Source organism: Mirounga angustirostris, unplaced genomic scaffold, assembly GCF_029215605.1.
Source record: "Mirounga angustirostris isolate CCGP_5_RB_7025 unplaced genomic scaffold, mMirAng1.0.hap1 SCAF_16, whole genome shotgun sequence".
In the NCBI taxonomy this organism is placed as follows: Eukaryota; Metazoa; Chordata; class Mammalia; order Carnivora; family Phocidae; genus Mirounga; species Mirounga angustirostris.
In genome coordinates this window covers 2,715,148-2,742,176 of record NW_026991724.1, presented here as the reverse complement: position 1 = coordinate 2,742,176, position 27,029 = coordinate 2,715,148, and the positions used below count along the sequence as shown (strand labels likewise).

The 27,029-nt window shown below is 49.8% G+C and overlaps 1 protein-coding gene across 7 annotated transcripts; it reads right to left on the bottom strand.

The window, feature by feature from the left end:
- Positions 1-578: 578 nt before the first annotated feature.
- MTHFSD (methenyltetrahydrofolate synthetase domain containing) lies at positions 579-26,841 on the bottom strand. Of its 7 annotated transcripts, none has more exons than XM_045890615.3 (8): positions 26,691-26,841; positions 22,894-22,997; positions 21,560-21,673; positions 17,820-17,933; positions 15,017-15,107; positions 11,714-11,826; positions 11,332-11,457; positions 579-2,067 (listed from the first exon to the last, which is right to left on the bottom strand). In XM_045890615.3, the coding sequence occupies exons 1-8, from the start codon at positions 26,704-26,706 to the stop codon at positions 1,528-1,530; spliced, it is 1,218 nt and encodes a 405-aa protein (XP_045746571.1). In that variant the 5' UTR covers positions 26,707-26,841; the 3' UTR covers positions 579-1,527. The 7 variants fall into 7 exon arrangements, with proteins under 7 accessions (XP_045746571.1, XP_045746570.1, XP_064437138.1 ...); XM_045890614.3 differs by lacking the exon at positions 21,560-21,673 and adding an exon at positions 21,414-21,527 and having other exon boundaries at positions 26,691-26,840; XM_064581068.1 differs by lacking the exons at positions 21,560-21,673; positions 26,691-26,841 and adding exons at positions 21,414-21,527; positions 26,668-26,686.
- Between the last annotated feature and the right edge of the window lie 188 nt (positions 26,842-27,029).

Below are 27,029 nucleotides of genomic sequence, written 5' to 3'. Positions count from 1 at the left end.
TTGGCTCTGATGCATCCATCCACGTCTCCCGTTTTTCCTGGGCTGCTGTGTATCTGCCAGGTGCCCTCGCAGCTGGGGCGCAGGGCAGGGTGAACAAGACAACCACAAACTCATTTCCTGATCTCCTGGAGTACTACTCTAATAATAAAAGATCAATGATAAAAAAAGTCAACAACGACTAAACAAGAATATATCAAATACAGGAAAAAATTATGAAAAAAAAAAGAGAACAAGAAAAACAACAAGGCACCGCTGCCCCGAAAAAAAAAAAACAAAACCAAAATGTAAGGAGTTAGATGACCAGATTCGGCCTCTGATGTGTCAGCTGAGCGCTGGGTGACAAAATGGAACCAGCCACGTGGATGGGGTAGATGGTTCAGGCGGAGAAGAGTGGGCCCAAGAAGCCCAAAGGAGAGGAGCTGGACTCTTTTTCAGATATTTCTGCCCTTCGTTATATTCATGACGCCTGGGGAAAGGAGCCTGCACTTAATGAGCAATCTGAGGGCAGACTGACTTTCTGACATCTCCACAGTATTTTCATTATAAAACCAAGGATAAAATGCTTTTGCAAAGGGAGATAGTGCCTCAAGGTTTTATTCAAAGTACATGCAAGGCATACCCTCCTGAAGTACGACCGTGTGCTTAAAACATGCTCAGTAAGACGCTGTGGTGAAAAAATTAAAATTTTGAACACACATACATTAAAAAGAAAATAGAATCTCCACTTAAGTGCTTACTTTGACTTTTTGCCCAGGATCCACTGCAAAAGCACTTCTGTTTAGAAAGCATAGTTCAGCCAAAATCCAGTTTTGTTTTTTAGGTACAGAGAAATGGAGGAAAAACCCAAGAAACATCAGGCATTGGGCAAATCTGTGTGAGCACCTCTGTCACTGTCTGTGACGTAGGCTGGGACCGCCTTCTCCAAGACCAGTACCTCCTACAAGACAGCGAGGAGTGCAGGGTGTTCACCCAGAGACGGGGGGAGGCTGGAAGAGCAAGGAAGGCACAGAAGTGAGATGCGTGCCACCCACACATCAGATTGGCCCTCCATCGCGGACACTAGCACTGCGCTGTGACAAGCAGTCTGCAGCCAGGGGACTTGGCTTCTGCGATGTGAATATAGCTCTCCCTCTGCAGTCGGACCAGACCAAGGATCCAAGGACAGCAGGCTGTGCTTGGCATCTGATTCCTGCTAGGGCCTCTCCCCACTAACCCCCCACCTCCCAATTCCAGAGCACAGGCGCTCCCAACCGCTGTCACCGTTTACTGCCACTTGCTCATCACCCACTCGGTTCCCCACAGCCTTTGAACTACCACAGAGAAGCCAGCACGGCTACAATGCCCAGCAGGCAGGCTGAAGGACCCAGACAGGGCAGGGCCTGGACGTGCTGACAGTGCACTCATGACCAGCTTCCTACTCATCAGGAGGTCGCAGGCAGTGACAGAAGGCTGGGACATCCTGGAAAGCACTGGGTGCCCAAAGCAGCTCATGCAGCAACACTCTGCCGAGTCCCGAGGGCAGGCCCCTTAAGTTCCACGGGGACCAGAGCGGCACACATCCTCACAGGTCTGAGACAGCCGAGTGACAGGGTACTGCTCGTCTGCACAGCTGCCTGTCTCATCGCCGGCCTTCTGCTGCCTGGCCAGTGCCACCTTCAAGGTGGTAGCACCCAGGCGCAAGCCCTGCAAGCAGGAGACAGCCTGCTGGGCTGAGGTGGGGGCCTCGTAGTGGAGGAAGGCCCTGCGCTGTGGCCCCTGCCACGTGAGCCTCTGAGGGACTGCACCCAGTTCTCGGAGGGCTCTCTTCAGCTCACTCACTTGGGCGTCCCGGGGAAGGTTCCCAATGTAAACAGTGTTAGAAGGCCCATCGTCCCCCTGCCCCGAACAGCATTCGGGCTGGTGTGGGTCCCCGGGTCTTCTGACAGTGCTCAGGGGAGGTGGCTGCTGGCTGCCAGTTCCCAGAAGGTGCCGGGGCTCATCCTGAAGGGAGACATCTTTCCCAGCCTGCCTCTCTCGGTAACGAAGGCTTCTGAGTATTGGGATTTTCCCCATCACCTCTCGGCTGATCTGAAAAAGCAAAGCAGTTCCAGCTACTCTCCAGGTGTCCAAACTTGGTCAGAAGGGAAGAGAAATTAGAGTCGCACAGGGGCCTCTGCCTCTACTCGGTTAAGGAGTCTCTCTGCCGAGCTGCGCCAGTGGTCCCACCTGGCCCTGTGAGAAGCAGGACCCCTCTGTCTTAATCAGTTACTGTGACCCAGCCCCCATGCTGCCCCAGCTCAAGTGAGTATGGGGTCCCCACAGCCACCCTGGGTTGTTGCCTCTGGACTGTGCCTGACGTGCCACGGCAGCTGGCAGGAAGGGAATGGTTTCTCTATGCTCCTAGAGGCCCAGGAAGCAGAAAACCAAAGGCCTCCTATGCAGAAGGGACAGCAGTAAGTAAGGTTACTGGAAGAAGGCAATGCCCCTGGTGACCTCCAGAATAACTGGGGTTTCTGCCTTTCTGCCTGCCCCCGTCTTCCGACTTATGCCTTTGGGTGGGATGGGATCTTTAACAGGGCCACCTGGCCGCCTCCTTCTCCCCATCTTCACTGGAGGTGCATTTCTCAGGGACCAAACCTTTCAAGGTCACTGAAAATGCAGAAACAAGGCAAATCTGAAATAGAGCACTACTTTTGAAAACAATTTCTAGCAACACGTCACCAAGCTGCAAGGTAACACTATATAAAACATTAAGTCTCAATGGACAGGATTCCTATACAAAGGACATGTTTGGCTTTTTGGGAACCTGCACAACAAAGGAGGCAGTAGAAGAACCCCAGTATGTGAGGTGGTTTCCGGTCCTTGAGAACTGGCATTGACAAGCGGGGCCTGCATGCACAGGGCTGCCTCGATCCATCCAGCTTGCAGTGTGGAGGCTGATGGTCCCAGCCCGGTGTGGCCGCCGCACATAGTGCGGCCCTGTGGGTTAGGCTGAACCTGGACAATGCAGCCCAGGGCAGAACCGGTCTTCTGTCACTTGAGGAATCACACGGCAGAAAAGATACAGAAACACAGTTTTAGTCCTTCTTAGCGATCCTCATTCTTTAGAGATGCTATCTGTCCTTCTTTAGGGCACAAAGCCTGAAAACGGCCAATTACCAAAAGGCAGGCAATGGTCCAAACATGGGACTTCCCACAAACATGGGTAAATCAGAATAAAGATCAGCATACGAGTTAGACAGGTAAAACTTTCCTCTAAAAATAAATAGCTCAACTAGTAACAATGTTGGATCAGTGATTCAGAGGAAGATTCAAAGAAACTCAAACACCTAAGAACAGTCGATTCGAGTACCTTCTCACAAACTTTAAGGCTCCTGATCCTCATTAATTTAAAGATTTTTTTTTTTTTTTTATTTGACAGAGAGAGACACAGCGAGAGAGGGAACACAAGCAGGGGGAGTGGGAGAGGGAGAAGCAGGCTTCCCGCCGAGCAGGGAGCCCGATGCGGGGCTCGATCCCAGGACCCTGGGACCATGACCTGAGCCGAAGGCAGATGCTTAACGACTGAGCCACCCAGGCGCCCCCCTCATTAACTTAGTACCTGGTTCTCTCTCCTAGCACTAAGTGGACCAATACTCTCCACCTTGGCACAGCCTTTCCACTGGGTCAGAGCCCTCTCCAAATGGACAGTGCCCTTGCTCCCCGGCACGGCCACATCAGAAGCCTCTGCAGGTGGCACTCGTCTACTGGGGTCTTCAGAGTAGCACACAGATGCTTGGCTGCCATAGACTTCTTAAAGAAAGACCTGCTCCTTCTAATGTTTCCCATTATTGAGACGCAGAGAAACAAACAAAAACCATGTCTGTGCCCTGGAGATATGTAGGCGATGTAGCTACTCTTTCCTAATCAAAAGGAAGTTTTCTTCCATGTGACCCTCTGCAATTCTTCTGAACTGATTCATCCAAAGATGACTAAGCTCATGGGCCAATACCCTAAGAGGCTCTGGTACCAAAGAATCCTGAAGATGATCTAAGTCCAGCCAACCAACTCCTTCCCACACCCCCAGTCCACCTTCTTAAAGAGTTCAGATTCTTGTGTCCTTCCAGAGTATTTCAAAACAGATTTAAACTGGTCATAATTAGATTATTATTTTTTTTAAGTAGGCTCCATGCCCAGCATGGAGCCCAACTCGGGGCTCAAACTCACAACCCTGAGATCACAACCTAAACTGAGCCCAGTTTAGAGTGGGATGCTTAACTGACTAAGCCACCCAGGTGCCCCTAAAATGGTCATAATTAGACTCCTAAGGATATCTTAAGTTACTACATCTAGTATTTAGAAAGGACGATCAGATTTAAAATTGTAATTACAATCAGAGGAACCATGTGACTACATTCTTTTATGGAAGAACTGAATGTCATTCCCCTGTGACAGCAGTAGACAAGAGCAGTGAGGACAAACACCCTGGTAAACACCACACTTCCTCCAGCACCCGCTCGGAGCTGTCTTGGCTGGGTGACCGCCCCAAGTACTAAAACTCCCATGTGCTTCTGCCTGGTGGAACCACAGGGTGCCCTCAGGCCAAAGCAAGTGTTCTCAGGAAACCCAGTCCACAGGGCAAGGCTCCACACTTTAAAATCCACTTAAAACATGTCATGTGAAGCAAAAATACATCCTTCTCTGCACATCACAGGGAGCTACTTTATCCTGAGCTGGCACATGGACAAACTATAATCAGCTGAATAACAAGAATGTTTTAACCATGCACAGATTATGAACCAGCCTACAGCACCATCACACTGACACACACACACACGGATCTTTAGAAATGGAAATGGCCAAATGCGTCACTTTTACGTAAAACTGCTCATCTCAAGAGCAGGATGTTTTCTGGGTAAGGAATGACAAAGCTTAATGTCAACTCATGCTTCTGCACCCTCAAGTTCTAAATGGAAAAATCTCCCTGTCTACAAGGTGGCTTTTGCCACTTTCTCAGCTGCTTGCCATTTCTGTGCTCTTTGCGGAGTGGCTTGGGCTGATGGCGGTCCCTCAGCCACACAGAGGCCTCTGTGCACCAACTGGACAGGCTGGCTTCACACTCAGGACAGTTCGCGGCAGGGCTATGCTGTTTTTCCTGGCTAGCAATTAGGAACATTTGTTATGTTCTGTAAGTGTGCCATGTGAAATGAAAGATTTTGCCCGTTAATCAAACATAAAAAAATATTTCTGCTTTTCTCTAACCATTCCATTAAATAGCATAGAGCAAATTTGATTTTCTTTTTATGCGCTACAACCACTCTTCTCTGATGTTTACAGATGTCATTTATAAATATACATTCTCTGTAAAGATTAAATGAAAAATCCTATCCCCTTGAAATACATGCTAAACCCAATACAGATCAGAAATCTCAATCTCAAGACACCTGTAGCCAACCCAGGAAGAGACCCCAGTTCTGATCTTGCCTCCACTACCCACTGGCTTCATTGCTTTTCCTGGCTCTCACTTTAATTGACCAGAAGAAACAGAGACTGGGAGGGATGGTCTTTAGAATCCCTCTCATTCTACAATGCCAGGACATGTTTGGGCAGCTGCTGGCAAACAAACAGGAACACCGTCAGTGTTTCTAATGTGAAACACAACTTCTACAGAAATTATTAGTTGTCTTGCATGAGACTAATGTGTATCATTCCCTGATCGAAAATACTTTTAGATACGGCACTTCCCAATGACCAAGGCGAAATCATTCGATAGAGTAAGCATGCAAGGATACACCGAGAGTCAGTGAATGCACGGTCTTCCAGATGTCATTCATGTCTTGCAGGATTCGTTTGCTTTCCAATTACAGTGTCTCTTAAAGATAACAGGGCTCATTTAAGACATCTTTTTGCACATAGCTGATCAAAAGTGTCACTTACTAATAAAATAGCCCCCATAGCGTTAGTCCTTTATAATTATGCTTTTACTGTGCGTGCTGAAGGACCAGCAGGGCAACGACCACACACCATCACTGCTTCAGACCATGCCAACAATCAAGCAGACGGTGCTATTGGGAGTGGCCATGGAAGTCACTAAGAAAAACTATTTATTTTCTGGTATACACGATTGCCTCAAAACCTTTGCCACAACAAGATGCCAGCTTCCATCTGCAAACCACAGCTCCTGCCTATCCTATGCTCTTCAGGGGGAGGGGCAGCGTAACAGACAGGCCCACAAGAGCAGTGAGGTCCCCTCCGGCTGGGCCAGTTCAGAGCTGAGTGTGGGCCGAGTTCATGCCTGGCAGCTCCAGGCTCAGTTCCACACCCAAGTGTCTGCCACATGGGGACGAGCGGCCCACGCGGCCCACCTCACACACAGGCATGTGCTTTGCACAAGCAGCTTGGACGGTCCAGTGTCACCGCCATGCACAAGCACATGACTTCTAGGAACTGGCACACTTTTAACCATCACGCATCTTGGATTCTCGTTTTTACCACTTAGGAGTGTGCAGAGAATGGAGGCTCCTTGTGGAACTGGAGGCAAACACACCTGGGCAGAAGGCTGCCCTTGGAAAATGGTCTCAAATGTCCTGTTTTCTCTACTGAATGGTGTGGACTATAAAAGTGTATAGTTTCTGTGGGAAATTTAGAAAACAATGAAAAGAGGGCGCCTGGGTGGCTCAGTTGGTTAAGCGACTGCCTTCGGCTCAGGTCATGATCCTGGAGTCCTGGGATCGAGTCCCACATTGGGCTCCCTGCTCAGCAGGGAGTCTGCTTTTCCCTCTGACCCTCCCCCCCCTCATGTTCTCTCTATCTCATTCTCTCTCGCAAATAAATAAATAAAATTTAAAAAAAAAAAAAGGAAAACAATGAAAAGAAATCTGAATTCCCAGCTTGCAGAGAGATAACTACTGTTAATATTCGGATACACTTCCACCTTTTTTTTTTCTTTTTTGGGGGGGGAGGGGGTAGAGGGACAGGGAGACAGAGAATCCCAAGAAGGCTCCACCATAGAGCCCAAAGGGAGGGGTCGATCCCACGACCCTGCGGTCATGACCTGAGCCCAAAGAAAGAGGCGATGCTTAACCGACTGAGCCACCCAGGCGCCCCTCCATCTCTTTTCTATGCACGTTTTAGCATAATGAATACAAAATGATATACCAAACGTATATAAATTTATACTGTTTTTTCCACTTAATATCTATTACACCATAAACATTTTCTCATGCCATTAAATACTCTTTAAAAAGACCATATGCACTTAAATTACAGGGTTGCAACACTTTAAGGCACTACATTATACTGGATACACATGAATCTCTATCTAAATTTGTAAGTATTTCTCTAGAACAGATTCCTAGAAGTTCAAGTACTGGGTCAAATATAGTGAATCTTTATAGAAGTTATCAGCCTTTCTAACTTGCTGGCCCAGTTGTGGGTTAGGTGTCAGATCACATTTGGCTGTCATTTCCAGACAACGCTAATATATGGGATCGGAAAGCAAGTGTCAACGTCCCATAACGGCTGTTCCTCACAGAAGTCCTTTTCCCAAATCCTTTTTCTCACGGCATCTGTCATTCTCAGCAAGTAAATCAAAAGGGCATGGTGACCATCTGGGAACAATCTTCCCAAACAGCTGTGGATGCTACAAAGTTGTTTCTTTGAGTCTATATACAAAAGAATAACCCGGGCAGGATCCCATTTCCTTAGCAAGGAGAAAATAATTCAGAAAGGCAGGCATCCAGGTTTTGGTCAATGGTGTCACACTGCTCTCCTTTGTAATCAGTGATGGTACCTTTTCCACAGTTACCGTGGGGAGCAAGGGGGCTGGGAAGCAGACCTTTGATCTGTGGCTCTGGCAGCAAGGAGCAGTCTCGTGGGTGCCCTGGGTCTCTCTGGGGCTGCAGCCACACCCCGCTGCCTGACCATGTCTCCAGGACATTCTTAAAATAAGTATTTCACCTTCCCTCTGCCTCATTCTAGCTCAGCAGAAAGTAATAGAAGAGGTATGGGTCTTGGCCGTCCGGAGGCTCAGCCCAGTGGGGCTGTGTGTGTCCAGTAAAGCCCAGGGCCTTCGCCTTCCCCGAGCAGAGGGCTCCATTCTGCTGCTGCTTTCCAGGTGCTCACGTGGGTCTAGCAGGCAGCCAGGCTCCTGAGAGGATGCTTCGCTGCTCTGTCGTGACTCACCCGACACCTTGCAGCCCTGGGAACTGACTGCGCTGTAGGGGAGCTGCCGGAAGCTAGCTGCTGGGGACTTTAGCCACCATCAATGTACTCCTGCCAGAGCTAAGGGATGCAGGCAAATGGCTCCTGAGCCACTGTAGATCACCTTACACACGGCTGTCCACAGGCAGGGACATCTGGATTACTGTCCCAGAGACTAAACGACCACCTGAGCTGGAAGCGCGGCCCAGAGGTTTAGGACATGCCTCAGTGGCCAGGTCTCTTACACAACGCACCAGCCAGGCAGAGATCCTGGGGAAAGCACATCCTTTCACCAGGGTAGACCTGCTGGATCGGGGGGCTCTGGGAGTTCTAGGTTCTCAGGGGAGGCAGCTTGTGGATGAAGTGGGGCAGTCATGGCACCTTGTAGCTCAGACATGGCCAAGTCCCCCAGAGTTCTACAGGTCATCAGGTGCACACCAGGTGAGACGCCGCCCTGAGGGAAAGGAGGACCCCACATGAACACAGCAGACACACCTTCTGGAAGGAATGTCTCTTTCTCCTTCACTGAGAGGCAGTAAAGGGCACACGGTGATAACACAATGCCATGGAGAGACACAGGCAAGGCCCCGTCTTGGCTCAGTAAACCACTCAGAGATAACTGTAAGGATTCTGCCCGCAGTGACGGTGCCCAGGTACATTTCTCACAATTACTGACTTGCGTTTCACACCTGTGACAGCCACAACGGTGACAACGGCCAAGTTCAGCAGGCACGTCGCGTGTACTGCCCGTGAGGTCAGCACTGACAGCACCCCACTTTACAGATAAACAAATGGGGGGCTTGCAGAGGGTGCACCAAGGTCACAGATAGAGCGACTGAGACGTGCTGCTGCGGCTTCTAAGCTCATTCTAAATCACTGCCCCGGGGCGCCTGGGTAGCTCAGTCGTTGAGCGTCTACCTTCGGCTCAGGTCACGGTCCCAGGGTCCTGGGATCGAGCCCCGCATCGGGCTCCCTGCTCAGCGGGAAGCCTGCTTCTCCCTCTCCCACTCCCGCTGCTTGTGTTCCCTCTCTCGCTGTGTCTCTGTCAAATGAATAATTAAAATCTTTAAAAATAAATAAACCACTGCCCCATCTGGCCTCCTGTCTTTAAAACCACAAGGCACAGGCAGAGAAAAGCAGGTGGGCTGAGGGAGCCCATTGTCCGAAGTAGCTACAGGTGGACAGCTGAGTCCGTAGCAGCCTGGTCCCCTGGTGGGGACACCACGCACATCTCTGAGAAGGTGGGACAAAGGCCAGGGAGTCAAATGCTGCACAATCTTTGTGCAGTAAGAACGAGTTAATACATTTTGTATGTATTTCATAACCTTCATCTGAGAGGTCTGCAGTGTTTAGAAGGAACTGTGAATCCATATATTCCAACAAAATACACAAGAGGCAAAATCTGGGATCCTAATACCTACACGATAATAAGTCTATGGGTAGAAAATCACAGAAGGATATGCCAATGTGTATCAAGGAGTCCATGTGAAATAATACCATACCCTAGCATTGAACTTCCCCCAACCCTCCCCAAATCTTCAGTGGAATTCAGGGATGGTTTTCCCAATGTCGATGAAAATTCACTCTGGTTGCGTAAGTAGCGAGGCCAGAACAAAAGCCCCAGGGGCTGGAGAAAGTCGCTGCTTTCAAATGATTCATGCGAAGGGAGGCCCAGGTGTGGAAGAACAAAAAACACAGGACCCCAAGATAAGAAATGGCACTTTCAGAGTTTGTGATTCTGGCCCAGGCCTCACTAGCGATGAGATGTTCCAGGAAGAGGGCGAGACGGTTGGGATGTCAACGAACAGTGCTGGCCCTGACGGGCTGCACACAGTGTGGCCAGCCGTGTCGCTGGCACCTCTGGTTGGTGTGGTTTCCTTTCACATAGAGGGAGTCTCTTCACCTAACATGACCAATAACATCATCTGTTGCTATTCTTGTATTTTTGTTAAAATCAGCGGGAGGTAACTGGCTAGTCCCCAAAGCAAAACACCTCTCTCTCTTCCTGGAGAGACCACCCGGAATCTTCCTAAGGTGGGCTGCAGTCGGCCCTCGTCTATGAAGTGCTGGCCTCCGGGGGACCTGCAGCCTCACCGTGACTAGCCCCTTGTGCAGCCTCCCCAGGCCCATCCCCTCAGCTGTGAGCAAATGCCACCTCGCTCCTGTGACCCACGTAGCAGCATTCACTTAAGGAGAAGCTGTGGACCCGACTTCCAAGGTAAACCCAAGTGCTTACGAAAGACACCAAGGGATATCTGAATATTCAAAAAGGATGCCAATGCCTTCCCCATGGCACTGGGCCTGCACCCGGAGAGACCCATCCGCTCGCTTCTGGGTCACGCGTGCTCCTCCTCTCCGTTTTTATCGGGGCTAACCTAGGAGGAGCACAGGCCCCAGGGGGTCCAAACCGCCTTGCTGTGGTGTTTGTGGGAAAGGCCCACTGTGCCGCAGTGTTCCATCTTGGTGTCAACCTTGGAGTTGGATGTTACTGGTTTTCCATGCCCAAGGGAAGGCTGCTATCCAACTCTGATGATTCAGGTTTAAGGAACAGAAGACATGGAACAACAGCTTCAATCCAAACGAAGCACAACTCTCCCTGTTTCCTCAGTTAACTCTGGCTGCTTGCCAGCGGGCGGGATCATAACCTATAGGCTGGCCTCTGGGATCGAACTCCTTCTGCAGACTAATGTAACGTGTACTGCTGACTGTTTTGCAGATAGGGGTCACAAAGGCATCAGCTAATGAAGGCTGTGGGTACTGCTTGGAGACCCAGGTCACAGCAAGACAAGTTGGACTTAGAACAGAAAAGCTGATGACACAGTACGTTGTCGTGGCCAGGATGGTGGGACACAGCTCTCAGAGATGAAACGCGCTGGCAAACAGGGTGTCAAGGCATTGGCCCTCTGAGTGGACTGTTCCTTCTGCCATCTAGAACTGGTGTCTTGCAGCAGAAGATCTTGAACCTGGCTGCTTATCAGAATCCCACAGGTTTGCAAAGGAGATTCTTGGGCCTGTGCCTGGAGACTGTGATGCAGGAGCTGAATTTTTAAAAGCTTATGGGTGATTCTAATGCACAGACATGCTGGGCCTAGGGATAGCTGCCATGCCAAAGAATACCACACATGAGGAGACGCCTCTGAGCTATAGGCCATTGCTGGCCACAGGACCCACCTTGGACCACAAGATTCCCGTTGGTTTTGGGCGCTCGCACCCCGTGGCAATGACTCTCGTCGGAGTGAGAATGTAGTCCACTGTTAGGTCGTGGTCCTCAAGCAGCGCTTCAGGTATGTCGATGACCTGGTCAAACAGAAGTGGGTGAGGGGGCTGACAGGGAATGCAGCTCTTGTGCTCAAAGCACCGTGCAGTAGAAGCAAAGGGCTCACCAGACCCATGGGGATAAGGCCTCACTGCCACACAGATCCAGCTCTGGCTGATCACCACTCACAGCAGACGTGGAATGAAGGCAGAGACCAGTTTGTCTCCTTCCCCCCCCAACCCACTCACTCAGGGGGGTGTGGCAGTAGCCTCTGCTTGGCCCGTTCATGGGCAGCACCTGGCAGTCATGGACGATGGTGACCACGGGCGTCCCCTGGCTGACTGCTCCCATTGACACCATCATGGCATATTCCAGATCAGCGTAACCTTCTCCCTTCCCAATTCTCCAGCCTAAGAGACATGCAGAGCGTCAGTATCTCAGGAGGAAATGTTTCATTGGGTCACAGCAGAAGCAGAAACTTGGACTCAATATCCCTGGCACTTCCTCAGAAACTTCCACAGTGAGCCCACAGGCAGCCCTCAACAGTGGGGTTCGGGGCATGCCGACGCCGCATACATACAGGGGTCAGCACATGCTGATGTGAAGCTTGAGTCTCTTAGATGTGTTACAAAAAGAAACGGAATCTGTGTTTATGTGAGCAGAACTCACATTTAAAAGCAATGAAAAGAGTAGTTTTTTTTGTTTTTTGTTTTTAAAGATTTTATTTATTTATTTGAGACAGAGAGAATGAGAGCGAGCACATGAGAGGGGGGGAGGGTCAGAGGGAGAAGCAGGCTCCCCGCCGAGCAGGGAGCCTGATGCGGGACTCGATCCAGGGACTCCAGGATCATGACCTGAGCCGAAGGCAGTCGCTCAACCAACTGAGCCACCCAGGCGCCCGAAAAGAGTAGTTTTTAGAAAGACTAAGAAAAAATTCCTACTAAAAACAAAACCTTTTTAATCAATTTCTCTTGGAGGGGAAATAAAAATTAAAATCAGGAATACGTGATTTAAGATGACATCACCTTGTCTTCTGAAAAGTCCAGCAGTCCCTGGAAGAGGGCTGGGTCTGGCAGAGCTAGTCCCATACTGTGGACTCCTAGGTGGGGACCACGGAAGTCTTAGCTGAAGCTGCATGAGAAGCTCCAGAGCAGGTAAGAATGCAGCAAGACAGGAAACATGACAATGCCTCTGGCTCCCACAAGAACCAATGTATCCTGCCATCAGGAAGCCCATGGTGCCGCAGAAATTCTAACTTCTGCTTAACATCAGCATCAGCAACCTCACCAAAGGCATCACTGCCCATGCATCTTTCTGAGATTCTCATGTCATGCTCCTTTTACAATTACCAACCTCCAATCATGCGAGCAAATAAACGTGAGAAAGACAGTGCAGAGGAGAAACGGCAAAGGATAGAACAGTCCGCAGACAGAGGCAGGCAGGTGAGCGGCAAACGTGAGCAATGACCACCTTCCCTCACCATTAAAGGCCAATCAGATGGCACATGAACTACCACTGTTCACTACTGGATTGGTAAACATGGAAGTTTGATGATTCTAGTTATTCACGAGGGAGTAGGGAGAGATGTGAGGTGTATGGTGCTGGGGATGTGAGGTAGGCAACCTTTCTAGTGGGATATTTCGCAACAGCCACCAGGATTTCAAGTCCACCCTTTGGTTCAACAATTCCTCTGCTGGAGTTATCGCACGGATGGCCCTCGAAGGCACACAGAAACTCTTCCACAAGACTACACCTCACTTTAGTGTGATCTGTAAGGGAAAAGCCAAAACCAAACCCTGGTGACATCTTAAGTGCCCATCAGTCTGCAGGGATGGGCAAAGACCCTGGCCAGACATCATCTAGCAGGGCACAAAGTGCTGTATGCGCTGCTGCCCCTCCTGGGAAAACAGAACCAGGACAAACATAACCCGCACAGAGAATGCAAGACCTGTGTGGACTCACAGGCATCTCTGTGTGTCAACACAAGAAACCGCCGACGGTGGGCATCTGGGAAGAGCACAGGTGGTGTTTTCTGTGCTATTCCAGTTTTCTACACGTGCGCATGGTGACTTTTGCTGTGTTAATTGGGGGTTATCTGAATGATGACATTTATAGAATACTGTTTTCTTCTTCATATACCCTCAGCTAAGAAAGAAAACTCCTGATCTTTTAAAAGAAGACCTCTTTGTTAACTTCCCACTGTCAAAAGAGTATAACCCCAATCCTGTCCTTTGGCCTCCTGGTCTCTGAAAAGCCAACCCCAACCTACTGAAGGACCATCCTATGTGAACACATTGCCGCTTCTGTCCCAAAGTCCTCTCCTGCTCCACCTCTCTCCAAAACACCCAACCCTGAGGTCACTTCTGAGACGCTGCCCTGCTCAGGGCCCAAGGGCGGCTCTTATGACCCCCACCAATGTCAGTTCTGACTTCTGTGTGTAGCACCGAGCACATCATACCAGAGCACAGCTGCTGTGCCTGCTCTTCCGGGTCAGTGGGCCCAAGGCAGAGACCACCCAGGGCTGGCCTGACACCTGGCCCACAGTAGGCACCCAGGGAACATGTGCTCACGGGAACCCATCCCTGATAACACAGATAAAGCGTTGTAACGGAGAATACAGAGAAAGCAAAGAACGAAGCACTACCATGTCTCACGTACTAGCGCAAAGAGCTGGCAAACACCGTATACTCCAGGTGAAGATATGAAAGGCCAACATTTAAAAACATGACACTCAGGGTTTGGAATGAATGACTGAAGAGCATCTCTCATCAACTACTTGTTGGAAACCAGAAACCTCTCTTGAAGGAAGATCTTGGCTTTGGCTGGTTAATTTCCAAAGGGACAGTTTTAAGGATAGGCATCTTAGAACAGTCTTCTTCCTCTTGGAGGGGAAGGAGAGAGAATGCTTTCCCAGCAGGGGGCCCAAACCACATTGTGCAGGCGCAAGTCTGTGACGGGCTGACCTCTCGTGGAACCCACTGAGCCGTGGCAGTATAAGCAGCAGTATAACCAGATCGTCTCCGAAGAGAGTCGAGCCAGGCCTGGAGTAGAGCAGCAGAGGCGGAAGAGGTCCCAGGGGAACCACAGGGGCCCAAGTCCTGCAGGCGGCTGGGCAGAGGGCAGACAGCAGCGTGGGACACCCTCCCCCCTCACCTGCCTGACCGGCACAGCACCAGGCCTCCCCGGGCAGGCTCAGGACACCCTGTGATGCCCAGAGGCTGCTGCTCCCTACCAGAAACAAGGTTTAGAGCCTAACGTTTTTCTGTTCCCTGGAGATTCTCCAAAACCAACTATTTACTGACATACTACAAATAAATCCAGCTCCAGTTCCAGGTAGTTTAAGAATAGAGGAAATAGCTTTCACCACCTGAAGAGAGACGATCTCACTTTATTTTTCCTAAGAAAAATGAAAATACTGTGAAGGTATTGAGTGTGAGGGACTGCGTTCATTCTTCAAAATGAATGAGAGATAGAGTGGTTTCAGAGGACAGATGTGTGTCCGGAAAACTGAGATTACTTACCTTCAGTGTTTAAAAGATGAACAGACAGCAGAACGTCAAGCTGCAGGTCACATCCAGGAATTTCGGATTTTAATCTTACCTTTTTCAGAAACAGCAACGGACCCCACCACAACTAAGTCCACAAGAACCCTGGAATCCAAGCCCACCGGAGTGCTGTAGTTCCTCACGCCCTGTGAACACAGACGTGGGCCTGAATGCTTCCTGGGCAGCGAGCGGCGGCCGCACCTCACAGTTCACAGGCGAGCAGCACTCAGGGTCTGAATCAACCTCCTGCATGAGGCAAACCCATGCCCTACAATGAACACGCGGCATTGTGGAAATGGCATTTTAGGAAAACCATGGCTCAGAAACCATCTTAGGATAATTTCCCACAATTTCTTCCCCAGGAAAGATGCCACTTGGAACTGACAGCACAAATGAGTAAGATGTTAAGTTCACAATACTGAGCAAATCATGTCTTCCCACGAGGCAGAAGAGCACAGTGGTTAAACCACAGGCTCAGGAGTCACACAGAACCGGGTCCAGATCCCTCTTATCCCCGTGACCTCAAGAGGAGGAAGCTGACCTTCAGTTTCCCCACCTCTAAGACAGAGGTGCCACTGCCTTGCCGGACGGGTGCTGGAAGGGAAGGAGATCATGGGGGTAGTGCGTTTAGCACATTACGACGTGGTCAGTGAAAGTGTGGGACAAATAACGTATAAAACACTGGGGCTGTTACCTGCACGTGTGCTTCACTTCTGAAAAATTACTTGTTCAACCAAAATGCACTGAAAATACACACGTTTACACTAACTGAGGCTTGTATTTACAGAGTACGGAGGCTGATATGGTCACGAGTCTCAGATAACAAGGGCTACAGGTCAATCTAAGGGCCAAATCAGGACACTGTACAGACCAGTGCCTGGGACCGGAGGGTCACGGCATGTGGTATTATGCCTCGTCTACAAGCACATGACAAGTCACTTATGGGATCAGTACAGGGGGTTGCTTTGGGGCTCTCAGCGGTCAGACCACAGTCACAGGCCCACTGTGCCCCATGGTGGGAAGGCCTGCTTTGCTTAATCTCACAATGGCCATGCAGCTGGCATCTCACACCCACGGCCCACATCCTCAGCCCTGTTTTAATGGGCTTGGTGCCTGGCAGCCTTGGTGAGCAGACCCCTGTGTTGAAACTCGATCCATCAGACTTCCTCCTCCCTCCCTCGGTCAGCTTCACCTGCTCTGTTGGCCAGAGTGTGAGCAACCAGGAGTCTCCCCGATTCTCCAAAGTCCTGTTTGATTCAACAAAACCTCAGCTGACAAACATTTCTGTGTGCCCAGAGAGGTGGTTACTGGAAGACTCCTGAGTTAGAGAATACAAAGACACCGAGATCACACAGGTGGCTGGGACGTACCGGTGGCAGAGGTGTTAAGGGACAAATTCAGAGACTTCTCTGCCAAAAGGCAAGGCCACATCTGAGTCTCCTAGAGTCGAGCCACACGGGGGCAGTATCTCTGCCGCTAAGCTCTGGCAGAGTAGATAACGACTGCACCACGACTGGCAGCTGCACACAGAGGCCCTAAAAGCCTCTCTCCCCTGTGCCATCGAGAAAACAGAAACGTCCTTTTCAGGTTCCAGTGTCTCATGTGCTGACAGAGCCCGAACTCTGCGGCTCAATCCCTAGTGAAGTTCAGCCACGAGAGCTGGTCCGGCTCTACCCCGGGCCCAGCCACACTTTCAGGGGCACGTGTAAGGGACCAGCTGGTACTGAGGCGTCACGGGGAACTTTTGCCAACACACCACGTGGCAGTCACCTTTCAGAGGGGCGGGGATGCCGTGAAGGGGGACACAGACCCCTACAACCACCACAGGCCCCTGTGATGGACCCTCAGATACATTTGACCTGGACCTCAACCCCAGAAAGGGAACCGCTGGTACCGTCCCAAACCCACGACTCCGGAACCACTGATCACACTCCCTGCCGGCTCTGGGAAATGTGAGCTCCTGTCTGCGGCCCGCGTCTGCCAACTGCAGACGGTCACACAGTTTGTGTTTTTGAACACCGACCAGAACCATGACTGTCTCTTATTTTTCTCATTTTCCTTTGCAGTTTTTTCTACATATATTTTATTGTTTTACTTTATTACACGTACTTTTGAAAGCTATATCAAATTCTATTTTTGGAAGAAGGTTATCAATAAGTAACAAGAAAAATTCAATTTTTAAATATCAGACTTAAGTGGAAAATCTTTTTTAAAAAGATTAATACCCTATCTTGATGCCCTATTTTTTATTCCCAATAGATGAGGCATCAAATGACCTACGATCTATTCTAGGACTCTGAAAAAAATCACCAAATTCTATTTCTTTATCTGCAAAATACAGGACAAATGCCACCACAGGGCACCATGATGTATTTATAAACTTCAGTTTTACTACATTGTAAACACTCAAGAAAACCACATCACCGAATTACTAAAACCATCATTCAGAACTGGTGAGGCAATTTCCAATCCAAGTATTTTGGAAATTCCTGAGTTCCCAGTTGCTCTGGTGGCACTTAAAAAATGCTATGGGGCCACCAGACTACGGCACACGTTAACCTCAGAAGGTGCCAGACCATCCGATAACTCATTTTTTCTTCATTTTGAATAGGGAAATTACAATCTGCCAAGTTGGTGCAAAAGAGAAACTGGGTGACTCAAATGGAACACATGCATTCATGGTTTTTCTACTTGGCTCCTTTGCTGATAGGACTGCTGAATACTTTGCCATCTCCACTCATTTGGCTTTGTGAAAAATGAATTTCAATTTTGTGGTGTATTTTACACATTCTAACTCACCAGAAGTCTCAGCTGAGAACAGCGCTCTCCTGTTGGGTGATGCGGCCTCCTGCACTTACCTGAGAGGTAGCACATTTCCTCAAGATGTCTTTAGTTGCCCCGGGAGGTGGTGTGATCTTATTAAATAACCCCGTTCTCAGTCGTGGTGTTGGGACCAACAATGTTTTTTTGCTCTTTTAAAAAAAGACAATCAATAAATTACAAAATTAAACATAGAAAACTTGTGTATATTAGCATTTCAGGGGCAGAAGCAAGTGACTATTATCGGCATCTTTTGGTGTGTGCCAAGGAAATGACTTCTTTGCAAACCCAATTAAATAACGTATGGTGGTCAATCTTACTCAGGGCCACTATTCCACCCCACTTAGGATGAAGAGGCAGTGAGTTGTCAAACTCCTGAATTCTACTTTACTTGCCACTCAAAATCACTACAGATACAAAGTGACAATGTAAATCCAAACGAACGTCCGTTCTCATTAGAATTCCAACCAGAACTTTCCTGTGTCCTCCCCTCCCAGCATCACATACTACAGTTACAATGCCTCCTTTTTTTTAAAAAGATTTTATTTATTTACTTGAGGGAGAGCAGGAACGGGGGGAGGGGCTGAGGGAGAGGGAGGAGGAGACTCCCTGCTGGGCAAGAAGCCCAATGTGGGACTTGATCCCAGGACCCCGGGATCATGACTTGAGCTGAAGGCAGAAGCTAAACCGACTGAGCCACCCAGGTGCCCACAATGCTTTTGTTTGAAACCTGCATTGCATGATCTCAAGCCTTCATAACCAGTTTGCTGTTCAGTAAGTTCCAGTCTCAGAGATTAACACTCATTATAATCGATATTTTGCATTGACCTGAGTCCACAGGCCCCTTTTCCTCTATTTAGTTCCCAAACACCTTGTTGTGAGTCCCAGAGCATGGATTCGCAAAGTGCACGCCCCTGGCCAGCAGGTGCAGCCCCTGGACACCTGTGAGAAATGACCAGAAGCTTGGGGGCAGGCACAGCAATCTGCTTTCATGAGCCTGCCAGGTGATTCTGATGCCCAGGGAAGTTCCAGAACCACCGTTACAGGCATCTCTGCAGACTATGCTGGGGCAGGCCATGAGGCAACTGTAAAATTTTAAAATTTTTGGTGTAAAAAGAGTATATTTTAGTTTTTGTGCAGGAGATGACAGCCTGAGACCAATATAAGACCTGTAAAATCACAGGTTGGCTTACTTAAAGCCATGAGAGAAATATTTCAACACAAGTCATGACCATGTGCTCTTCTCCTTTGGAGTGTGAAAGGTTTGGGTTCATTCACAGTCTGAAGATTCTGGTGTACTGCCCATTATGATGGTTGCTCCCTTTTCTGGAAGCTGCTTGTACTTTAGATCACCTGAGCAGTGGGTATGCAGACCCACTCAGAGCATCTGATTCAGAACCTGACATCAGCAAGAGATAATTTTCAAAGTTCCCTGGGTGGTGCTAACAAGCAGCCAGGGTTGGCAAATGCTGGCCTGGCCAGTGGTTCTTAAAGGAACCATCAGGGGTGTTTATTAAAAAGACTCTAGGGGCGCCTGGGTGGCTCAGTTGATTAAGCATCTGCCTTAGGATCAGGTCATGATGCCAGGATCAAGCCCTGCATCAGGATTCCTGTTCAGCGGGGAATCTGCTTCCCCCTCTTCCTCCTGCACCCCCCCCCCAACTTGTGTGTGCTCTCCAAAAAAAAAAGCAAAAAACAAACAAAACAAAAAACCCCAATAAAATCTTTAAAAAAAAAAAAAAAAACCAGACTCTAGAAACCTACTGAAGGTCTGGGGTTGAGCCTGGGAAACTGTGTATCCCCAAGCACAGGCCACTGTGTCCCCAGGCATGGACTGTGGCCATGTGCATTGGGATCCCTGTCTACACTTAGGTGCGCTGTGGAGCATGCAGGTTTACCTGCTTCCCAAGTGATTCTTAAACCACTAAAGTTTCCATTTCCAGAAACACAGAGGATTCTGTAGCCCTACAGCGCAAGGACCACACATGTCTTTATGTCTTTTTCACCACTATTATCCCTGTGCCCAGCAGAGAGCCTGGAATACAACAGATTCTCAAAGCTTGGCTTTCTTTCCCCTGAATAAACAGACAGTGAGGACCCTATTCCATCCTGCTACCTGGCTGCACTCCTCCTACAGGATGTCTTGACTAATCTCCAACACACTCAAGGCTTTGATTTGTGCTCTGATGGGCTGACAGGTAAGAACCTCATACACGCAGAGAACTGGCTCTGGAGTCACAGTGTGGGTCGGAATCCCAGCTCCACCATTACCAAATGGGGGACTTGGGCAAGTCATTTAACCTCTCCGTGTCTAGCTTACTCCATGTCATATGGCAACAGAGATCACTCCTACAGGGCTGTTGGCTGAATTAAATGAGGTAATATAGTGCAGTGTTTTGACAGAGCTTTGTCCTCACACAAGGCAACCACTCACTTCGGGCTCTTCTCTGCTGCTATTATTTCCTCTAGTTCATTAAAGTGAATTACTGATTGGGAAAATATGGCTGGCAAGAAAGAATGCTTCCAGAAGGGCCTGATTGGGAGGCTTCTATTGGGGCTGAACAGCAATCAGCAAACAATCAGCAAACAAAATCCCCTACATGCAATCCTTGAAAGAACCAGAGGAGGATCCCTACACCCTCCTCGTTCCCTGTAAAATCATTTTCTGGCATCCCCTTCTCCACACAGGCTGCAAGGTGCACTGCGTGACCAAGGCCTCCCAGGAGCTGAGGGAGAGCTGAGCGGCCACACAAGGCGTGTTCGGTCGCCTAAGGAGGAACTCTGAAGATCTGGATTCATATCATCAAGAGTAAGTTGTCTCAACAAAGCAGCAGCAGCTTTGTTAATAAATCAGTGCTGATATATGGATGTTCCTGCTTGTACAGTTTTGTTTGTATTTAACTTACAGGTTTATTGTGGTTTTACAGCTGCATAAGAGCTATGAACATTTAAATTTATACCAAGTTTTCTGTTTATACTTATTAAATTTAGTTAGTGAATTTAAAGCAACCCTCGGGGAGTTTTTTTTTTTTTTTTCCTTGAACAGGGGCCTAAGTATGTTAAGTTAAGAAACACTGTTCTGATTTATAAATTTTGGGGACTCCATCAGATTTCTTACTCATGGGTTATCAAGTATCAAAGAATTATAATATAAAAGTAGCAGAAGGGCGCCTGGGTGGCTCAGTTGGTTGGGCAACTGCCTTCGGCTCAGGTCATGATCCTGGAGTCCCGGGATCGAGTCCCGCATCGGGCTCCCTGCTCGGCGGGGAGCCTGCTTCTCCCTCTGACCCTCCCCCCTCTCATGTGCTGTCTCAAATAAATTAAAAAAAAAGTAGCAGAAGGAAATAACCATAACCTTTCCCTTCTGATGAAGCACATCAGATTAAAGAGTGCCTCAAGGTCATCGTTGTGAATGTCCTTTATCTTTGAATTTAGGAACATTCATGACTTCTGACAAATTAAAGACTTCTGGACTCTTCCTGGAAAAAAAAAAAAACTCCGAGGGTATATTCTGTGTGGGAGGGAGTCAGAAGCACCATCCTTCTAAATATATGAGTTGCACACATTTGCCAGCCACCTGGAGAATGCATTTTATCAGTGGCCAGGGCTCTGGCTCAGGAAAATGGGATTACCTGCAGCGCCAGCAGGCGAACACCTTCCAGCGGTTTATCGGGGTCCACTTTAACTTCCTGTGTTCTGGCAAAAACTTCTAGGTCTCTGATGTTTTGGCAAGCCAGATAAGAGCCCTAGTTAGGCAAACAGACAGAGTTGCACTTACGTCGAGGACGAAGAAGCGAGCATTTGTCTGGGGAGCATCAGGATTGACTTTAATGGTTCTGGCCATTTTGAACGCCTGCAAACGTGGGAAATGCTCAGCAGCACGGGAAGCACCCTGTTTTCAAATGCAATTGCACATTACTGACCGGACAGCATGATCCTGGGCCTATTGCACGCAGGAGCAGATTGGTCTAGCATCTCATTCAGACAGGTGGGGTGCACTAAGTCTGAGACAAGATCTAGGAGTCACCCAAAGAAGTCTGGGAGAGTAGTCAGGGTAGAAAGGGGCTGAGAAAGCGAGCCCCAATTTAATTTTAACCAAAATAAAACATACATTCCAAAAAGGTGTAGAAAGTGTATAGTTTGATGAATTTTCACAAAACGAACATAGCTGTGTAATAACTGCCCAAAACAGGAGTATATTACCACTAACCTGGAATTCCCACCCCTCTCCAAATTGGTTCCTTTCTAAACATTTTTTACTGATCCTGTGCATCTTTCTCTTTTTCCTGTACTTCATGTATATTTCTCTCCCTGGGATAACAAGCACTAAAGCAAAACAAAGTAGCAACAAAAACATACAAAAACAAGTTTTTCAAAGGCCCAGGATGGCCTCAGAACCAGCTCAGCTGAGGACCAGAGAAGGGTGGGAGCTTGTTTCCAAGAAGCCATGAATGGGAAGATAAAGTCCAGCCAAAATGGGGGGTGATGGCAAGTAAATGAGCCACACCCCTTTGGGCCGGATAGAGCAACCAGTGTATTTTCAAAAAGCACTTCGTTTTCCTTGTGGAAAACACGCATGCCGAAATTATGAGCTGTGTATGTTCACTCGTTCAAGCAAACTTGTTTCCTATGAACAGTGTCATAAACAGACATCTTTGATTATCTTCTATTCTGAACAGTGGGGAAACTGAGGCCTGGAATCATCAATCAGGGACCGGCGAGGCCTTCCGCTGTCCAAAGATGCTGGCCCAGGCCTCCTCTCAGAGGGCATCACTCCTTGCTGTTCTTAAGGGAGCCAATTTTGAGAAAAGGGACAACAATAACATGCTTCCAGCCAGGACAAATATCTTACTCCATGTCAAGTGGCAAAACATGACCAACCCACCAACCCTGCACAGAAAGGCAAGAGGCTGTAGTGAAGGTTAAGGAACACAGATGAGGGACATCTCAAAACACAAAGGACATGCGGGCCAGTGGTGTGGATTTTGCACTACTACTCACTGTTCACCCAACTCGGATCCACCATGAAGCAGGACAGTTAAGTGCGTTACTAACGCTCTCAATCAGGAATAGCCTGTTTTCCTTTTGAATGCTCCAGGAATGCTTCAGTACCTTGAAGTTGGGAATCCTGTGATGAACAGGCCGGGGAAAATCAGCTAAATTTTGTGATTCCATGTAGTCCCAAATCTGTTCACGAATGTCCTGTTTGGAAACACCTATGGCAACAAAGAGTGGGACTAGTTAACGTGGCAGAAAGGAGTCCTGCCACATGTGCAGGCCGGGCGCTGCTGGGTGCCTGCTCCAGCTGCACCCTCAGCACTCCGTCACGCCAGACCAATCCAGGGCTTCTCAGCTCTATGGCGAAAAATCAGGGTTAGTGATAAACTCACAACAAATTGCTAAAGTCCAAAAACAGAGTAAATTCAAGACAACCCAGGTGTTTAATCTAGCTCTACTGAGCTATAGGAGCAGCAGAACAAAATGCAAAGCGAGCCAGGTACCCAAGCTTTCCTCAGGTCCTTGCTGGGAAACGCACATTCTGATCAGTCAACGCACTGCAATCCTTGGTCTAATTAGTTTTGACATAGTTATGATTAGTGCATGCAGACTGTAAACCCAGAAAGCTTGCCTTAAACCTAAGCACTTTGTAAACCACCTATTAGTTTGGATTACCAATTACAATCCCCTTTATTAGTATAGCAATTTCTTATTCTATACCAAACTTCAGAAGCGCATTTTTTTGTCAACAAATATTCTTTAATTTGATTGGAGCAGTTTTAATAAAATCTGCATTAATCATGTGTTCCTCTTGGAGTGGAGAACTATAAAAAGCAGTTTCCAGTTAGGTGGAAAAACATAAAACCAGCACCTTCACAAAGACACATTTTTAAAATATTCACTGAATTTTCATTTCTGTTGGTCCTAAAGGATATCCTCGTACTTGTACAGAAGTCTGTTTCAAATCACTTTATCCACTTGATCTGTTTTCGTAACAATTTGTCATGCAGCCAGCACTGAGAATCATGAGGCAAGGAACTCATCATGAGGTCATCTCGGTGACTGGTAAATTCTCAACACCAACCTGCCCTAACCGTTGGTGAAGAGGAGTGCTGACTACCCTGCACCATCTGAAAGTCCCCGTAGGGACACACGCACAGGGCTTAGGGAATGTGCATCTCCGAAGCTGGCAGTGAAAGACAACCTCTTCAGAGAACCCAATGTGCACCACAGCTAGATGTGAGGTTCTACATGTACTCTGTGTGGCTGGGGCACCTCTCATCACCTGAGTAGGAAGGAGGGGCAGATACAACCCCACAGGTCCTCAGTCTCCCTTCAATGAGTGCAGGATATTGAAAAGTGACCCACGGGAGCAGCCCAGGGCCAGAGACTGCTGGGAATCACCTGGATGGGTGGTGCAATTGGGCTGGCAGCTGGCTTCTCACCATACATTTCTGAATTGTGTGGCTTTGAATCATGTGAATCAATTATATTCTAAAATTTTATTTTTCATAAATGGACTTTGAAAACATGCCGAGGGGACTATATTGACAAGCCTCTCTCCTCGGTGCCTGCTGGGGACCAGCTCTCTTCCCCCAGGGCAATCAGCGCACCCTTTTTTCCTCATGAATTTTCCCCCAGGTTACCTCTGGCCCACACAGAAGACACTTCCTGTCATGTCCTTTCCCTAATGTGGCACACTACGCAGCACACAATGCCCTGCACACTGGTGTTCTTGCCAAATATCTTGCAGATCAGCCCACGTGGTATACGAGAGCACCTCTGTTCTTTTGTGAAGTTGCACGGTATTCCATTGTAGGGACAGGCCAAAATTTACTCAGGCAGTCCCCTTCTGAAGGGCAACAGGTGGTTTCCAATCTTGTTACCGAGGTACACTTTGCCGCCAGCCCATTTTACCTCAATTTGTTAACTCTCCACGTGTAGCCTAAGGCATAAGGGCCCAGAGCCAAAGGCTTCCACTGCCTACGCCCTCTGGCTAGGCCTAGATCTCCTCAGCACAGCATGCAGCCCAGTCCCAGAGCCTCTTGGAGTCCACTACAAACACTTCTCGGGCCTCCTGCCCCTAGCTGTGCTTTAAAGCCATTCCAGATATCAAAACTGCAGATTTGGGTGTGCTTAGGGAACACACATCTGTAAGACACAGCCTGAGTAGGCCGACACAGGCAGTTTCCAGCACTTGGCTTGTTCTTTCCTCCTGGGAGCTCTGCACTGAAGGTGTCTGCTGCCAATCTGCTCAGCTCTCTGTCCCTTCGATAAACCCTCATCACTCTTCAGGGCTCGGCTCCAGCACCACCTCCAGGAAGCACCCCCGCCTTCTGCTCCACTGCCTGGGGATCCCTCTGTCACAGGGTCACAAGGAGCTCTAGCCTACAATGCCCTGCTGCCCACTTCAGCCTCACCTCCATCACTGCTCGCGGTGGATTCAAAATGTGGCTCAAACATTACTGGTCCCTGCTTCCACACACCTGCCCATCCCTTTGTGCCTTTCACACCTTGGTACCTCCTCTCCCTTCAGGTCTGCCTGACGCACCACATCCCCCTGGAGGTACTCAGAGAGCCCAGTTCCAGGCAGCTGCCCTCCTTTAGGAACCCAGAGCACCCTGTTTTTTTCCAAACACAATCATGTTGATACAACTATAAGGTTAATATACTTGTCACTTTCACTAATAACCCACGGGTGCTACAACATTCCCAACACCTCGCAGGATACCGTGCGGGACACAAGAAACCTAAGGAATTGTGACCCTTGCTCTGGAGAATCAATTAATCACAAACATCTGAGGGACTCCCATTTAGAAAGCGATAGTGGTGATTGGGAGGAGCAGCGAGAGTGAAAGGGCAGCTCCTTGCCCTTGGGAAAGTGACAAAAACACGGGGAATGACTAGGAATAAAAGGCAACACACCTTTGCGTGAAATGCCTGAACCCCGTGGTGTAATTGCCTAGTTTCCTCCCCCAACAGGCTGTGGCTCTGTCAGGTCACCCGGGGTCTCACCCACACTTCCACCCCTAGCTCTGCGCTCAGCGCCGGCGTTCGGCAGGCATCTGAGCGAGCAGAATCTGCGCCGAGCCGGTTACAGGCTGCAGCCGTGGTAAGGGCAGAAGCGCACTTGCTCCCGGTTGCGGAGCCTGCCTTTGACAGGCTCCGGCTCACCGTGGGCTTCGGTCCTGGGGGCTCTTTGCCAAGCAACCCCGCGACGATCACCAACGCTCTTCTCCACAGAGGGCGACCCCCTGGGGCCCGGGCGCAATGCAGCAAGTGATCCCAGCGCCTGGGCCGGGCCGGGCACAGCGAGGCCTTGGAAAGCATTTCGGAGGACAGCGGTCAAGCGGCCCGGCGGCGAAGCTCAGCGGCTTTCCAGTCCCGCCCTGCCGCCAGCTGTGAGCCTGGGTCCCCTCGCCGCACCGCGGGTATGCTAGCGCGGACCCCACGCGTGGTGGCTACGATCGATCGGCACGGCCACGGACACCTCCAGGGCACGGCTCTAGTCCTCTCTCTTCTCCCCACTGTCTCCCCTCCACCGACGGGGTCGCACATCAGGGTCCGAGACCGGCGCCGGCGGGACCCCCGAGCCCCGCTCAGTCCCCTCCCGCCTGTCCGGTGGTCCCGCCCGTCGGAATGGTGCCCGGCGGCCCCTCACCGGCCGACCCCCGCCTGCCCCGGGTGGGTCCCCGGGGGCCCCCGCACCCGCCTAGCCCTCAGGTGGGCCCCCGCTGCCCGCCGGCCCCTCACCCGCCCGCCCCCCTCTTGCCCCTCGGGCGGGTCCCTGGCGGCCCCTCACCGGCCGACCCCCGCCTGCCCCTCAGGTGGGTCCCCGGCCGCCCCTCACCCGCCCGCCCCCCGCCTGCCCCTCAGGTAGGTCCCCACCCGCCTCTCCCGCGGCTCCTCACCCGTCTTCAGCGCCATGACGACGCAATCAGCGAGCGACGCCTCCAGAAGCCGAATCCGGCGCGGAGTGACGTCACCCGCTCGCGCGCTCTCGCCGCGCCTGCGCGCTGACAGCGGGGGGGGGGGGCGGTTGCGTCGCCGTGGAGGCCTGGAGGGAAGAGCCCGGGGCGGGCATGCGCGTGCGTCTCCGCGGGCCGCGTGGAGGGACGTGCGGGGGAGGCCGGCGTGTTTCCTGGGCTGTCATTGGTTCGTAGAGCAGCTCGGTGTTGAGCGCCCGTGCCCAGGGGCGTTTGTGCGGCGCTGGGGCTACCGAGGTGAAGAAGCCGCTGGCCTTTCTCAGC

Coding starts and splice junctions, on each gene's coding strand:
- MTHFSD (XM_045890615.3), bottom strand. Junction 17,934..21,559: donor CTCGCTTCTTCGTCCTCGAC/GTAAGTGCAACT, acceptor TTTTTTTAAAAG/AGCAAAAAAACATTGTTGGT. Junction 11,458..11,713: donor CCATCGTCCATGACTGCCAG/GTGCTGCCCATG, acceptor CTGTTTGACCAG/GTCATCGACATACCTGAAGC.